Genomic DNA, 18,167 nt, shown 5'->3' on the forward strand with positions numbered 1-18,167 from the left:
ACCAACTGAGCCACACCAGCCAGGCAACTTATACTTTTTCAGAGAACTCTGACAATGATCATTCTATTTGACTCTGAAAAAAACCCTATCAAAATAAACAAGGGACACTGTATTTCCTTATTTACAGAAGAGAACACAGGTTCAGAAAGAGGAGGTGACTTAGCCTTGATCACTTGTCTAGTGATAGCAAAACAGAAGCAAAAATGTAGATGCTGAGCCCAGTGTTCTGTATTGTAAGGTTAAGGCTTCTTCCCTTCATACAACCATATTCTACCTATTCTTCAAGATTCTTCTGTTTCCAGTTTACCTTACTGCCTATCTTCATCCCCATCCTGCAAGAAGGGGGAAAAAATTATTCCCTTCTCTGAAGTCCTGCTAATCTCAATGCCCATTAATTTTTGTATTCATTGACAGTGTATCTTGTGATGTTACATAATACTCTCTATACATATTTCCTGGATACTCAATGGTACCACAAGCTTCTTGAGGTTTTTGTGAGTCTGTATTATAGCTGTCCCCCTGGTGTACCAACCATCCCTTTGTTTTGCCTTTGAGTCTGATGTCCCTTCACCTGCCCCTGAACTTTGGTATTCCTACCTTTGTTAAGTGGCCTCTGGGGCATGACCAATCTTCCATGATAGGTAGTCTTGGTAGCACTGTCAATCAAGGTTAAAGGCAACCTCATGAAAGCCTTTCCATTAGTTCCTGCTCCCTGTATTCTCAAAGCTGCCATAGTTGTTGTTCTTTTAAAGGCCAAGTTCTTCACCCTTTCCTCAGTTTCTGGCTGAGCTACCTCATACCCTCCCAATAAATTCCATTTTTTTCTTACATCAGGCAGAGTCACTTTCTGTTGCTTACACAGATCCTGATCTAATGTACTCACAAAGGTTAATGTCTAGGTAGTGCTGAGTACTTATGAATGTTCTGTTGTTATGCAGATTATATATGTTATTATGTACTGAAAACATAAAAAAGTGACTCAGTGCAACACTGCTATTCTTTAGAATTTTAGTAACCAACAAGCAAGCATAGGACAAGCTAACACTGGGAATTCATCTGCATGGAATTGGTTTTCATTGTAGTTCAGCATCCTGGTTTGGGGACTCACAAACTGATAATTCACTGCTGAAAGTTAACAAAACATTTTGTGGTAAGGGTAGTATTTATAGTAATGATACCCTTTAGTGATATGACATTTAGGTTAACCCACCTGTTTTCCTTTTCTTCCCAAATATTACAGGAGCCAACTGTGACCAACTGAATTTTTAATATTACTTTACTACAAGATACATGTAATAAGCAACTGATTATATAATGGCTTCTTTATAACTAGGCGAATAGTTTCACACACTGTATAGTTTCTTGTAAAAAACGTTGGATTGGAGTTTTAAATTCAATGAGAAAGTTATCATTAGAATAATTTAGGTAGTTAAATGGTATCATTTTTAAAACTAAGCAGTGCTCTACAAAGACAGCTTCCCGTGCTTTTTCTTGAAGAAAAAAAAATAACACTAAGAAAAATCAATCAAGTAATCTTTTATGATCTAACTAGAATTTAACAGCAATTCTAGGTAATCATACATCAGTAGTCAATTCCATTTTGAACAGATTACAAACCCAAGCTAACCATTTCTATGTACTTCAGAAAATTTCTATCATTTTAGACATTTATATCTACACAAAATCCTTTGTATTCCAGGAACATAATGTAATCCTAAACATTATGGGAATATCGTGCATACACATTATATTTCTCTTTTTTAATGACAAGAATTTCTCTAAAGAAAAAATCCTACTTAAAAATTGGGGGACGGGAGAGAGACTTTAAAACATGCACCCTTTTCTCTTTTAGAACAACTACTACTACATATAACGAATTCCCACAAGATTAATTTTATTATATTTGAAGTTGGCAAAAATCTTTGTGCTGAATCCATTGAGTATACCTCTAGTGTTAGATGTCAGATCACCGTTGTGTAGAAGCACATTTATTTGACAGGTAGATGACAGGAAGAATCCTCTTTCCAAAATATAAGATGTAACTGTAAAATCCTTCTATGAGATTAATATAATACCTTCTTCTTGTGTATAAATGACTTATTTATTCTTGGTTCAAAAAAATCTGTTCATGTAATTAATTTGAATGGTGTGAAATTAAGACACTTAAAAGGTACATGTTTATTCAAACTAGGGCAGTTTGCTTTAAATATCATGTTATATGAATTAAATGTGAAATAGGTTTATAATACAAATTTCCAATGATATTTTCTTTTAATTTATACTGTTTTTATAGTCATCAACCAAAATCACTTTAAGATTCACTCATTGAATATATAGCATATACTCTAAACAAGTAGCATCTTGGTAAGAGATGACTTTATTAGTATTGAATATATGATATTCAATACAATGAAAAAGTCTTAAATATTAGTTTTGTTCTACAAATGTGGCTATCATTTATTTCAGGTTATTATAAGCATTACTTTATTTTCTCTGACATTAACAAATAATTTTATGTGCCCCCTAATATCACAAAAAAGAAAGTAAAAATTTTTTACAAACATTAGCATTCTGGTTTGTTCCTCTCATTTCTTATATTCCTCAAAAATAAATCAGAGACAAACAGATAAAATTCCATTATATATCCTGTTATCTACAAATGCTATTCTTTATGTGTGAGTTAGAACTACTAGAAGCAAATCATTTTTGATACATGTTAAAATGCTTGTCAATGTAGATGCAATGTACATCTACTTTATGCATGAATAGAAAAGAAATTTATATCTATTCCTAGATCTGGGATTCTTCTTATAATATACTTCAAGAATTAACAAAACTTCTGCAATGTTTTCAGATGTGAGAGAAAAAAAAGGTGAAAGAATGGTGAGATATCAAAGATGCATTGCATGTTTTCAGATTTTTGTCTCTAGCTTTCTTACAGTCCTTCACCTCAATCTGTTCAGTTTTCTCTGTAATAGACAGATATTTTCTGAATAAGGTGGTTCACTCTAGCTTACAAATGGACATATATAATCACTTTTGCATTTCTCTATTTCTTTGTTTACTGTTTACAAGAACTGAAATTTCAAAAATAATACTATGAAATGGCCTGATCCAAACAATAAAACAATAACCATTTCATTTTTAAAAACACATCTTTTGTAATTCTATTTTTTAAGAGTTTATTTATTTTTAGAGAGAGGGGAAGGGAAGGAGAGAAAGGGAGAAAAACATCAATGTATGGTTGCCTCTCACACACCCCTCGCTGGGGACCTGGCCTGAAACCTAGGCATGTGCCCTGACTGGGAATCGAACCAGTGATGCTTTGGTTCACAGGTCTGTGCTCAATTCATCACTTGATTTTTAAAAAAAGTTTTAGTAAATGCACTAGATATGCAATATAAGCATAGTAACACTATTCAATAATATTATTATTTTCTTAGAGTAGAATAAGCAAAGCACAGTCAAGAAGAAATTTCAGGCTATTCATTGAATTTCACTCCTCAAATACTTTTTGGAGAAGCATAAAATAAGTGGAAAGAGACTGAAATACATGACTGCATCTAATTTTAAAAGCAAGCTTTCTTGATCTACAAACCCAAGTAATATTTGATTGGAAAGAGTATAGTGCCATACTGCAAAAGAATTTGCCCAGTCACTCCAAGTTTACTGCAAATGAAAAATTATATATCTGTTTTCATTCAGATATAATTAACGTACCATAAAATTCATCCATTTTAGGCATACTTTTTGGGGGGGATTGAGTACTATTGCTATTCAGAATGGCCCCCTCATGCCAGAGATGATTGCTATAAATTACCATTATAAAACATTATCTTACCTTACAAAGGAAGTTGATCTTAAAACCCAAAGACTGGGCATTTCTTGAGCCTGAGTTCATGTAGTTTCCAACCAAAAGAACTAATTCTAAAAGTCTGTTAAAGTTTTCACTTTTCTTCAGTTCTTCACAGGCAAGAGTTACTGCTATGATGCTTGGTTTGATGTTGTTTACATGTTCTTCAAATGTGAGTTTGAAAAGAATGCTATTGAGACGAGGTCGTAACATTTTCACTGAGCTCATCTGTAAGATAAGGAATGTTTTATAAGAATATATTCAAAGCCTGTTATTTCTCTCTCAAGTGGGAATAATTTTATACACAATACTGTAAAATTTCTGCATAAAATTAATTCTCTCTGGGTTTCAAAAATGTTGTTTTTGCATGGCTTAGACATTACAAAAGAATTTGTGTATAATACTTTACAAAACAGCCTGTTCAGCTTTAAACAAATTAAATCATCCTTCTAGCATTAAGATAATATTACTGAAGCTAAACAGTTGCTATATATTTACTGCATAATTATTAGTCATGAACAGCATTTAAACTGCCAAAAATCTGTCCTGAGGTGAACTGTAAAAATGCATAAATACGAAATATAGTTGAGTGAATGGTTTGGTCACAGATCAAAGAAGTACATAACAACAGTAAATGTAAGTGGAACCACAATGTCTTTAAAAATTTTTTATTAGGGACTTCGAGACAAAATGGAGTCATAGGTAGATACACTTTGCCATCTTGCACACCCAAAAGGACAACAACAACTTAAAAAAAAATAACCAGAACTGCCAGAAAATAGAACTCTATGGAAGTCCAACAATCAGGAGTTAAAGAAGAAACATTCATCTAGACCAGTAGGAGGGGCAGAGATGGGGAGCTGGGGTGGAGAGGATGCATGGCAAGGTGGCAGCTGGCAGAGCAGGCAGTCCCACATTTGTGTGCAGATAAACTGGGAGAAACTGTGGAGTTGTTGGGAACTATCCTGCCTGGTTTCAGAAGCTGTAACCTCTCATGGCTAAGGCTGAGTAAAAAGACCTTTGGACCATAAGCCATTTAGGAGACAAAGCTTATCTTTCTTGTGGGGGGCACCACCTCTGCCCCCTTTCACCTCACCCTGCTTGGCCCCAGGCAGATGACTGGTTAGCCAATGGTGGATAAGATTCCTCAAAAGAGGGACGGACTAAGACAAGCACAGTCATGAAGGGTCCCTCATGGAAGGACTTGGGGGTATAGAAAAAGAAGATGATGGACCCTCAACCATTGGCTTTGACATAGCCTGAGTCCTCATTCTGTCTGCAAGAAGTCTCCTGATCTCTTGGCTGCCTTACTTCCCCTGCATGACTTAAGCCTGAAACAATGCCAGTGGAGATGGATGTGGCCCTGTGCTGGAAAGGGTAGGTTCACTAGAGCAATCAGGCCTAAGAAAGAATGCATAAAATCCTATGAAAACTACTTGGCTAATACCCTCAATTTAAATGATAAGGGTCCAAGCATGAAGTGAGTTTGCACTCCAAAGTTTTATGTCCCTTTAACTATCTGACCCTGACTCAGAATAAGCCCTCACAGTTCTTTGAATGCTATCTATTGTTTGATCATTTCTGCCTGACAATGACTGATGAGCTTTACATATATACCCTGTATTTCTATGCAAATTAAACCAATAAAAGCTTGTCAAGACAAGGGTCAGGGTACTCTCCTCTCAAGAGAGTGGCTAAGGCACTCTGAGGTGCTCTCCCCTTGAGAGAGTGGCTGTTCCATCCCTTTTCCTCCACAGGACTTCGGTGGTCTGTGTGCATTTGTCTTGTCTCATTCATAACACCACAGACACTGCAGGCCGGTGTCTGTATCACAGAGTGAGAAAGACCACACAACCCTAGGTTCCAGTATGGGGAAATAAAGCCTCAAAACCTCTGACTGAAAAAACCTGTAGGGGTTGAGGTGGCAGAAGAAACTCCCAGCCTCACAGGAGAATTCGTTGGAGAGACCCACAGGGTCCTAGAAGTTACATAAACCTACCCACCTGGGAATCAGCACCAGAAGGGTCCAATTTGCTGGTGGGTAATGGAAAGTGACTAAAAGTTGGCTGAGAGCTGAGCAAGGGACATTGTTCCCTCTCAGACCCTTAACCCACATACAGCAACACAATGCAGTGGCCCTGGGTTGCCCTGCCCTGGCAAATACCTAAGGCTCTGCCCCTTACTATGTAACAGGGACACCCAGACAAAGAAATATGCCCCAAATGAAAGAACAGATCAAAACTCCAAAAACAGAACTAAGCAATGAAGAGAAAGCCAACCTATCAGATGCATAGTTCAAAACACTTGTAATAAGGATGCTCAGAGACATAGTTGAGCATGGTCATAAAATAAAGGAAAAAGTGAAGGCTAATCAAAGTGAAATAAAGAAAAATGTACAGAGAACCAACAGTGAAGGGAAGGAAACCAGGACTCAAATCAATGGTTTGGAGAAGGAAGAAATAAACATCCATCCAGAACAGAATGAAGAAATAAGAATTCAGAAAAACGAAGAGAGGCTTACCAATTTCTGTGACAATTTTAAACATTCTAACATCTGAATCTTAGGGGTGCCAGAAGGAGAAGAGGGAAAAGCAAGAAATTGAAAACATAATAGAGGAGAAGTTCCCCAAACTGGCAAAGGAAATAGACTTCTAGGAAGACCAGGAAGCCCAGAGAATCCCAAAGATGTTGACCCAAGAAAGCACACACCAAGGCACATCATAATTGCATTTTCCCAAGATTAAAGATAAGGAGAGAATCTTAAAAGCAGTGAGAGAAAAAGAGATAGTTACCTACAAAGGAGTTTGCAGAGAGAAAGGAAGGGAGAGAGAGAAACATCATTGAGAGGGAGAAGCATCAATAGGTTGCTTCCCATACATGCCCAGACTGGGGTGTTGAGCCTGCAACCTAGATATGTGCCCTGACCAGGAATTAAACCCTCAACCTTTTAATTATAGGAAAATGCTCCAACCAACTGACCCAAACCAGCCAGGGCATAATCTTTTTTTTTTTTTTTAATACCAGATATATATGCAATAATGTGGCCAAAAATGCACTTTAATAATAATAGTAACAATAATAATAACAGGAATTGACATTTATTGAGTATTTTGCACCATTTTTCTACATAGTATTATATACTTTTATTTTAAAAAATTTTAAAGATGTTATTTATTTATTTTTAGAGAGAGGGGAAGAGAGGGAGAAGGAGAGGGAAACATCAATGTGTGGTTGCCTCTCACATACATCCCCCACTGGAGACCTGGCCTGCAACCCAGGCATATGCCCTGACTGGGAATCAAACCAGGGGGAGGGAGAGGGAGAAGGAAATAATAATGTCTCGGCAAACAACACTAGCAAAAGATTATTAGCATTAGTTTCATTCTGAAGATGAGGACAGTAAAGCACAGAAATGCTAAGTAACTTGCACAATGTCAAATTGCATGTTGAAGACCTGGACATTTAAACTTTGACATTTAGGCCACAGAAGACAGACTCTCAGCCACTATACCACACTGCCTCTTGAGCCATCTTAGGAGCAGTATATATGAGTAGTTGAAACAGAGATTAGTGGCAGGGATACCATTCCTAAGTCTTTAAAATTGCCTGAGAAAGAGGTAATGAGCTAGGATGTTGACAGGAAGAAAAAGGAATCAATGGATATAAGAGACAGAATTAGGGAAGAATCAGTAGGACTTAGTAACTGACCAGTCATGTGAGGATAAAGTCATAGATGGCTCCAAGGTTTTAAGTCTCTTATGAGGCAGAAGATTGTTGGCAATAATGAAGGTAGAAAAACGTGCTGACTTGGTGTGTTTTACTGTTTGCTTGGTTGTCCTTTTCCAGGAAATGAGGGAAAGTGGATTTGCTTTCCTTGGATGGATGCTGCCTACACTCCAATAAGCTACTCAGCGAATAAGGCAGTGGGGACAGGTAGGGTGCAGCTTAGTAGTAAATTCAATCAAATGACTGATTCTGTTAACTTTCACATAAGTTGACCATGTGACACTAACCTACCTAATTTTACTGGTTTACTTTTTCCTCATCTGTAACATAGGGGAAATTTCTAATGAGTGGTCTTGCTTAGATAATTAAATAGGAGTCATATAAATGACTCATAAATATCATTTCCTTATTTTTCAGTCTGTGCCTCTAGAGTTGTGGGACAGGGGAATTAAGGGAACTAGATCTACAAATAAAAATATTACCTGGTTGTTACAAAATTATTTTTATTAGCATTTAAGTGAACTTGGTCCACCTTCCTCTCAGACGCCAAACAGTTCATTTTACTACTAACAAAGATACTATTAGCTCCCCATTATTAAGGCCCCAAATATTGGAGTCATATTTAAATCATGTTAAACATAATGTAATTTAATGCCATTCCTTACCTATATTTTAACCTGAAGAATTTCTTAGAGTTGTCTCTAATTTTCCATGGTCACTATTCAAGCTTAAATTTTATGTACTTCAAAGTTGAATTACTAAGGTAGATTATTTAAGTGTACTCCATGATCCCTCGCCAGCCTTTCCCTTCAAATCCTCCCATAAACAGTAAACTGATACTCCTATCATAGGGAAATAATATTGCTTTGTTGACATTTTGAGTTTTGGGTATTATTGTGATATCTGGCAGCTTTGGAAATTCAGTCTTTTTGTTTAGGAGATAATTATTGGAGTTGGAAGATTTATGTTATTCGAATAGATGTTATGGGAGGCCACTGATGAAGAAAATATACAGAGAAAAGAGTCAAAGACTGTACCTTGAACAGCAACCAGCACAGAGTATTGCATGCATTAGTTCAAATATTTGCTGATTGAGTTTAAATGTACCCCTTGGCTGACTAACCATTTTCCATATCTCCCAAGTAGATCAGTCAAAATGTGTATTCAACAAAATTAACAGCAGATGGTGATGTTTTATTGTCCCTAAAATAATGTCCTGAGTCATGAAGTCAAACTACATATGCTAGAGAACTAACTTGTTGAACTGCTGTTACTAAATATAACCTATCATCGCTCAACCTGATTTTGGGAAGAGGTTGTACATTATAAGGGGGTTAGAGCTGCTCTTTGATCTGGCAAAATTTCTTCATTTACTTATTCTCTAGAATAAGGTTTAGCACATAGTAGTTGATAAATATGGTAGGTGATTAAAATAATTGTGAATGAATGAATGGATGGATGTTTTCATTCACATATACAGCAACTCCAATATCAAAAAAAGGGGCTGGATGTGGAAGAGGATGTTTAGTGTGAAGAGGTATCATAGTAGGCTGATACGGGGTTGGAGAACAACAACCTATGGAAGGCAATTTTCTACCATATGAGTTAACACAATAATACTACACATGCCAAATATTTGCCCAAATTCAGAGCTCCATATAACTACTTGAAATCATAGGTTTGAGAAAAAATGTTTCCTAATCCCCATAGAGGGAGAAAAACCATTCTGTATTTTCCAGACTCATATGTAAAGAATAGTTAAAGAAATAAGGATTTTCAGTTACACAGACCTGGATTTTTCATTTTGGCTTGTAGAGCCTAGTACAAGTTACCTACTATTTCTAAGAGTTTATTTCCTCATCAGTAAAATATATTCCTTAAATCACCCATGCAAGTTACAATAAGACCTAAATGACATACTGTGTAAACACCCCATTATAGTAGCTGACACAATCAATGTAAGCACTCTAAAACAATAGCAATGGTTGTTACTACCCTCTCTCATCCTCACAAATTTCCAAAAAGGAAACATGATCCCTGACTAGTCTCACAAGCCTGAGGGAAAGTTTCTCTCATCCACCAGAAGGAATGTATATTTCCAGGGCTTGGTGAAGAACAATGCTCATTATCAACTGAATACGCTAGAAATATTGTGCTCTGTTCCCTTTAGCCAATTGAAATATACACTTTTTATTAGACATGTTATCATTGAAAATGTGTTATTGTAAAATCAAGACCCTATGGAGGAGGGGAAGCTTTATTAAGTACATGTCTTAACAGAAGCAACAAATGAGCACACTTTGATTGTATTAACATAATTTGGTACAACCATTAAGGATGGATTTTTATGAACAGACCAAGGTACACTATTAAGCAACAGTTGAATCTGGTTGTGTATGAGGAAATGTCTTGGATAACTAAGCTTAGAAATAACAGAAAGCACTGAGCAACATTCCCGGCCACATGTACAATTATTAAAAGGCTCATCTCTGATAAAGGCACTTGAGTGTGAATAAATGATATTAAGTAAATAAAACAAGAACTCTAGCTGAAATATGTTTGTTTTCAGTTGTGGACCATCACAGCAGTTTTGTTGACTGGCATCTTTGGCTTTGTAATTCATTCCTTTAAGTGCTGAGGGATGCTGACCATGGTGGTGTATTATGTAGGGGATTTATTTGGTCTAAGAGGTACTTGTCTATGACATTACATCAAGCAGCTATTATTCCTTTAGCTGATCTGCATTATATTAAAAAGTATGTGCACTGACATAATTAGTGAGTAGCTACATGCGAGTCATTTCCCCAAAGAGTTAGACACAGTTTTGTTTATATATAATTTGAATTTTATACACTTCGCTACCTATATAACTGGTGAATATTGATCAACTGCTAAATTACCAAAAGAATCCAGGGAGAAAGAAAAGAGGCACAAGTATAAAAATCACACATGAGGGAGAAAGAGATGGCCTCATGTCACTCCTGAAGTCATGTGTCATTCACTTTTTATTTCAAAATTTCATTACATTAAAAATTTAAATGCTCACCCTACAATATGTTTATTGACTTTAGACAGAGAAGAAGGGAGGAAGAGAGAGGGAGGGGGGAAGAGAGAGATAAAGATATAGAGATAGATAGATAGATAGATAGATAGATGATAGATAGACAAAGAAACATTGATCAATTGCCTTTCATGCATCCTCCAAATGGAGAATGAACCCACAATTTAGGTATGTGTCCCAACCAGGGATCAAACTGGCAACCTTCTGGTGTATGGGACAATGTTCCAACCAACTAAGGCACCAAGCCAGGGCTAAGGTTATTTCTATTGTATTTTATGTTACACTGCTAAGAAATACACCTTCAACTACCATCATATGAGAGCATAATTGATCCTCTAGTCTCTTTAAGATATAATGCTAACAATTCATTAAAATTAACAGATATATTTGTAACAATCTGTTTGTTACATACATTTGTTACAAGGTGTATTCCCCAAATACTTAAATATTAGAACCCAGTGTACACCAAATATATAGAATGATTTTGTATCAGTGATTGTAACAAAGGTTATGATAATGAAGTCACATAGACAGGTGGACTTAGTTACACAACAGGTAGAACAGGTTATAAAAGTTGTGAGAACCTGACTCAATGACTGGGCAAAATTCTGCCTGGTAGTATAGAAATAAAGCAGGGACATTTGTGATTCTCTGCTAAATAAATAATTTTCTTAACCTTTTTTAAACAATAACTTCCTCAAGAGCTGGGTTTCTCCTGCTCCTTGCTACCCCTTCTTTAATGCACTGAGTACCTGGTCCGGACAAAATAATCAATACTAGTACTCCAGCTAGCTGGAGTCAGTGGCAAATGTTTCAAATGTATTATATATCAGGAGAGATAAGGGCCACAGTTAATCTGTAAAATGAGGATTTGGAATAGTAGAGTGTTGAAAATTGACTCTATACCAGAAAAGTAATGATGTGTTGATAAAGAATATTTTCCCTGAAGATAGTAATATGTGAAAATTATGCATCAAAAAACCTCTACTCATTTGTTCTGGAGTGGAACACAGTAACAATATCTGTCTCAAAAGATACTCTAAACTCAGCAGAATCATAGAATTTAACAAAGAATTTCCAAACATCCTTCTCAAAACAACTGTTTGAGGCCAGGAATGACCACCAAAACATCTACTGTGTTGCTATGCTATTATAGTGTGGATTACTGATATATGGGGGGGAGGAAGGGGTTAATTTTTGTTTCTTTAAATGTAATAAAACACATTCAATAGCAAAGCTGATTGACATCCATAGACCTAATATGAATATTCTGTCTTCAGATTTTTAAAACTTATTTTATTTGAAAAGCTGATGCAAATAAATTAATCCTGTCAAAATGGATTATTATGAGAAAGTAATGAAAAGAACAATATGAATGCATAGATTTGAGGGTGAATCACACGGGGTTTTCTTTTACCTGATCTCAAAATTATTAAACCGGCTTTTTCTCAGATTAAAATGAATGCACACCTAGAACTAACAGCTAGCATTCATATTTATAGAAAGAATGAAAATAGAGACAATCAAGGCATTACATATCAAAACACTAAACACTCTGGATGCAGATAAAGGAAAGTGTGATTTTCCCAATGAACATGCAAACCTGAATAAGTATTCAATAATGATGGAACAGAGGAGCTACAATATTCCATCCAAAGTAACTGCCTATGACGATATGTGAGAGAAAAAACACTTGAAAAAATTCCTTTTCACCTGGTTAAGCTATCTTGAATAGAGCTCATAAGCTCTTATGGGGTTTTAAAATAAATTAAAAAGCACACAGACTTTATAGTTGCACTTCCATCTGTAGGCATAAATCCACTCCTCCTGCCTTCATATATTTGTGTAGAAAAATAAAAAAATGAAGTGTGCTGTCAGCAATATCACATAATCTTCACTTTTCATTACATTTTTGTGCACAAGGCTATCTCAAATTCTTTTTGTTACATTGTAGCTTTAGAGTATTTTAATTGAGAAAATATGGGTAATTTGAAGTTGGAGAAACAAAGGACCAATTACCAAGAGAACTAATTATTGCCTTCTTTTCTCAGAAGATGTGTTAGTTTAATAGATACACACAGTATGGGTCTCTATTCTCAGCATAAGACAAGTGGGAATTTCCATAGCTGTGAGGTTAGAGAACAGCTGAGCTGCAAACACACTGCAGAGTCTAAAAGCCCCTGTTGGGGGTTCTAACTGGAAGAGCTTTCAAAGATCTGTGTGTTTTTTTTTTTAACCGATAAAGTTACAGCACAAAATTACAAGGAAGTGCCAGCGGGAGGCTGTGCAACCAATTTAGCCCCCTAAAGAAAAGGATTATTGATCATAGAAGGTGTGGGAACTAGCATATCCCTCTTACTAGGAGGTCCACCTCTAGACAGAAGAAATGTCCCTAGGTTTTTCATTTGTTCCTTTTTTCTATTTCTTTTTGGGGGTTTATTTTTAACTTTTTACATGTAAATACAAGCAAGCCCAATAATGTGGCTACTGAGAAAACCCCCAAAAGTTTAGAGAAAGCTTCATAGCCTAGTCACTGTCACAAGTAAGTTTATTTCTTTCAAAAAAGTCAAAGCCAGGTTTTCCCTCCAGCTTTGCCAGTTTTATTGGGTTTGTTTGTTTGTTTGTTTGATGATGATGATTTTAGTTAATCTGGCAGGAATAATCTCACTTCTGGCATATGTCTATCCCTAACTGATGAAATTATTTTTTTATCATCCAGGAAATGATATACTCATGTCAGCTCTACAAGGCACTGGCAAGGATCATATAAATAAAACCAGAAAAGAGTATTTATTGCTAGAAAATGTAAGGAGAGTAAAGGTTAAGGAGACAAAATTCTTCAATGTTCTCAAGGGACATATGGATATGGAATTAGGCCTGAAGAGTCCCCTTCAATTTATCTTCATGCTAATACATTCAACAAACATTTGTTAAATATGCACAGTGTGAATAAAATCAACATGATGCATGTACTCAGAAGTAGCAATCTAGTCGGGTTTTACACACATTAATTTTAAAAACCTTGCAAATAATCATTTAATTAAAAACCATGATGATTTCTAGAAAGGAAAAGTAAATGTTCTATGAGAGCATTTAATAGAGAGACATAATTTAGATTTATAGGTAAGTGAAGATGTTGCCAGAGGAATGAAATTTAAGCAGGAGAGAGGCAGGCAGTGGGTGGGAGTAAAAGGCAGAAGCATGTGTAATGTTCCAGAGGTAGAACACAGCAGGTAAGTGTAAAAAAAATGCACTGTGGTTAAGGGATAATGAGCAAGAAGCCAAACATTAAGAGATAAAAGTAAAAGAGGTGATCAGTTGGGGTAAGGAGTTTATATTGCAACTCTTGTGCATATGACACGCTGACGCTCAAAAAGCAGGCAAATATTCAATAGTATGATGATGCAACACGAATGTACTCTAAAAACATCACATTGAGCCCTGGCTGTGTGAGTCAGTTGGTTGGAGAATCATCCTGTACAACCAGAAGTTTGCAGGTTCGATCCTTGGTTGGAGACTTACAATTGATAATTTTCTCTCAAAATGATCTTTCCCCCAACCACCTCCCCTCTCTACCTCCCTTCCTCTTTCTCTAAAATCAATATATATATCCTTGGGTGAGGATAACAAAATATCACAACAATGGCTTTGCTGAGACTGATTTGGAGAAAGGCAAAAGTGCAAGCAGGGAAAACAAGCCCAAAGTATATCATAATAGTTAAAGGGAATGATGATGCTGGGCTAGGCTAAAGTGCTGATGGCACAGATAAAGAGAGGTGAGTAGATCTGATGTGTATTTTCAATAAAATTAGGGGGTAATTAAGGAACTCTCATAGATCAGGTTTAGTGCACTATTTAAGGCAGAACTCTGCTGTTCACTGAAGGAAAGGAAGTAGAGAATCAAAAGAAACTAACCTTTGAAAAAACTGATGCTAGGAAATGGATAAAGGGAAGTAGATATCAGGGACCTCATGACCAATGAAGGATCTTTATTCATCCATCTCTCCAGTTTCCCATTCATTTGTTTTCAGGCATTAAGCAACTAAAGTTTTTTTTCTGAATTGAAGGGCAGGATAGAGATTGACAAATTGAATGGGCAATGAAATAACAGAACTAAAGTAGGGTAAAATATTCCCCAAATGGAGGTAAGTAAATTAGCACATAATAGAGCATTGTACACACATGAGCATACACACACACACACACGTACATAAACATTGTTAAAAGCACTGCCTATGAAGTCAGGGTGCCTGGGTTTTAATTATGGATCTCCTCCTTACTGTGTAACTTGGACAGACTTCCCAACCTTACTTGTCTTCAGTTTCCTCTTTCAAATTATGGAGTCAGTAATAGTACTAATCTCATAGGGTTGTGAGGAATATATGAGATGCTAAGAGAAAATTGTTTAGCATGGTATATGATACAGTAACTCCTCAATACATTTGTGTTTCTATCACTAATAATAAAAACAATATTCTTCATAATAAATAAAGTAATCCTCTTTCTGAAGTTTGATAAGAGAGTAAGTTAATAAAACATAGGTAGAGATAACTTTGTAGGTAAAAGAGATATTGGAGGTTCTGAAACCAAAGTGCTTTGTTATTTCTCCAGTGAGTAACAGATTAGGTTGTTTGTAGTAGGTAAAGAGAACAGGGACAGGAGGTAGAGAAGGCTTGAGAAAGTCAGGTAAGAAATGATACAGCCGCTATGAAAAAATGAAACACCACTGAATAGAAATAAGTAAAAATAACTGCTGAAATGACAATGAGAGTCCTGCTGAGGTAAAACCTAAAATGTCATAAAGACACCAATTCACTGAATGCACCAAAGAGAACAGGGATATATAAAACCAGAGAGCCAGAGACAGAATGAGAATGCTAAGGAACTCAGGTTTTATTCTGTAAACTCTGGCAGACACCGAAGGTTTTTGATACAAATGTCATATGATGAATAGAGATTTTAAGAAGACTATACTAACCATTTTTGAAGGAGGAAGGAAATAGAAATAAGACAAACAGTTTGGAGCCTCTCTCATTAGTGCAGATTATTCTATATCCATTTTCATAGTTGTCCTCAATGTATACTAATGATAAAATTTGAGGGTTAAAGAGCACTCAGGTATACTCATAAAAAATTGAACTGAGTTTCAGCACAGACCATATGGAACGTGTTTTAGCATAATTTTCACTTTTACAGATATAAAATATGCTATTTTTAATCTCAGGCTCATGCTTTGATTTAATAACTGTCCTATAACTCAATTTAATAAACATCTATCAGTTGTCTATTTTATATAAAATCTACCCCAAGCTCTGCAAAGCATACTTGCTTTAAAGACTAAGGCACATCATTATTTTAAATATCTTTTTGGAATATGTAAGATTGTAGAAATTTAAGTGGTAAATACTGATTGATACTGCCTTAGAAAATTCACGTAGAATAAACTACTTTGTAATGTCCTTGGCATTTCCCCCCATCTTGTCATGTCACCAAACATAGGGAGAGTAAATATGAAGACCAGGTGATTTCAGGTACAGAGTCCCAGAATTATTTACAGTTATGTGCATAAACAAGAAATCTCCTCCATTTTCTAGTTTGCTTCAAGTTCAAAAGGTATATTGCTTTTTATGTCCCCAAATTTCATTTCCACAGTGCAGTACCAAGGATATTCCTTTTGAAGGACTTGACTGGAAAACTAATACATTTTCCAAGATAAACTGCAGTCAGAAAAAATGGCCTGAGAAAAATTGTGTAGTGTACCTACTGTAAAACTCATAACGATCATGACACAGCTAAATTCTCAGATGGTACATAGACTAATTTAAACTGTAATATGAATTCAGGCAGCTTAGGTTTCAAGTGAGAACTTTGGTCTAGAAAATTTATTAATTAATATGGTACTAAAGTGCTGTTGTTTAGTAATAATATCTTGCCAGTTCAGATTATTTCACCTAAATCAAAAATGAGAAAAATACCTTCCTCAGGTACATGCTCTATCTCACCCCAAATATACATTCCAAATGTACTTGTCAAGGATTTGAAAGAATCCTCCTAGATCAGTGCTTGCAAATCTATAACTGAGAATTAATAAACTCTAAATATAGGCAAACAGTTAATAAATGTGCTCAAAAGGAACATAATCTGTCCCATCTATCATAATTTGACTTTAGATAGGATTTTTATTTTATTAAATTATTTTTATTGTTATTCTATTACAATTTTCCCAATTTCCCCCCCCTTTCACCTTCTCACCCATCCCACCCCTGCTCTCACAGTGAATCCCCACACCGTTGTCTGTGACGGTGGGTCATTCATATATGTTCTTTAAATAGTCCCTTCCCCTCCTTGCACCATTATCCCTTACCCCAATATCCTCTGGTCACTTTCAGTCTATTCCATGTTTCCATGACTGGGGATTCTATTTTGTTCATTAGCTTTGTTAATTAGAATCTGCTTATAGGTGAGATCATATTGGATTTGTCTTTCATCAATTTTTAAATTGCAAAGAACCAAATCAGATCAATTTAAATATATTACTATTAAAAAGGCTATAAAATATTTTAGATGAAGCAGACATTGTATTTGACTATTAGGTCTTATGTTAATTTTATGTCTTAGTAGGCAAGTGGAAAATAGTCGGGTAGCCAGGGTAAAGATGGCAGCTGTACTACAACTTTTAATGCCAACAAGCCAACAAACTTGTATTGAATACCTATGTCAAAATACCTCTTTGTCTGAGAAATTAAATCAATTATCTTGCCCTCTCTTCCACATTTTTGGGTAGTTTTGAAGTGGAGGGAATTAAGAAAACATGATATATTTTAATAATGACTTAACCACACTAAAGCATGATATGTATTTATGGGATTCTCCTACCACCAGAGACAATGTATTTAAAGCTTTTAATAAATCAATGATACTCTATAGAAAATATTAAAATTCTTTTGCTTTTTCTGAGGTAATATATACCACCACAAAATGTTATTTTTCATATATTAATATACTAAATATCAGCAATGGTATGGAGGACTTTCCATGAGATATTTTGAAGTATTTTATAAGATATAAATATTAATTTCTGTACTTTTCAATGCCATGACAAATAATATCAAACAAGGAATTTTTGTCTGACAGCTAATAATATATTAAATTATGTAGATATATAGTGAAACAAATATCAACAACTTAAGAATTGTCTTGCCTTTCACTGTTCCTGACTGTAACCTCCAAGCTGAGTTTGTGGACCCTCATGCTGGATACGTACCACAACTCCAAATTGTTCCGGCTCACAAAGGTCATTATACTCATTCTTCAGCTGTGCTAATTCATTGAGTGCCTTCTGCTCAGGAAGATGTTTAACCAGGTTCTAAAAAAAAGTATAAATGTTTACTATTTTATTTTTAGAATTAGTAAGCATGCATTTACAATTCTAAAAGTGGTACAATAGGGTAGCATATAAATTTCTAATTGTGGTTCTGTTATAGTAGCACTGTTTCCACACCTTCCTCCTAAAAACATACCCAAAAA

At 35.5% G+C, this 18,167-nt stretch overlaps 1 protein-coding gene across 4 annotated transcripts in view; it reads right to left on the bottom strand.

Annotated features, from left to right (window-relative positions):
* The window catches only part of DIAPH2 (diaphanous related formin 2), a 914,500-nt gene that overhangs the window by 490,566 nt on the left and 405,767 nt on the right, over positions 1–18,167 (bottom strand). For all 4 annotated transcript variants that reach the window (XM_028522433.2, XM_036016530.1, XM_028522432.2 and 1 more), the window contains 2 exons: positions 17,905–18,006; positions 3,842–4,081 (listed from right to left, as the gene is read on the bottom strand). In XM_028522433.2, the coding sequence (XP_028378234.1) occupies positions 3,842–4,081; positions 17,905–18,006 (342 nt within the window). The remainder of the gene's footprint in view (positions 1–3,841; positions 4,082–17,904; positions 18,007–18,167) is intronic.

Source organism: Phyllostomus discolor, chromosome X (assembly GCF_004126475.2).
Source record: "Phyllostomus discolor isolate MPI-MPIP mPhyDis1 chromosome X, mPhyDis1.pri.v3, whole genome shotgun sequence".
Taxonomy (NCBI): Eukaryota; Metazoa; Chordata; class Mammalia; order Chiroptera; family Phyllostomidae; genus Phyllostomus; species Phyllostomus discolor.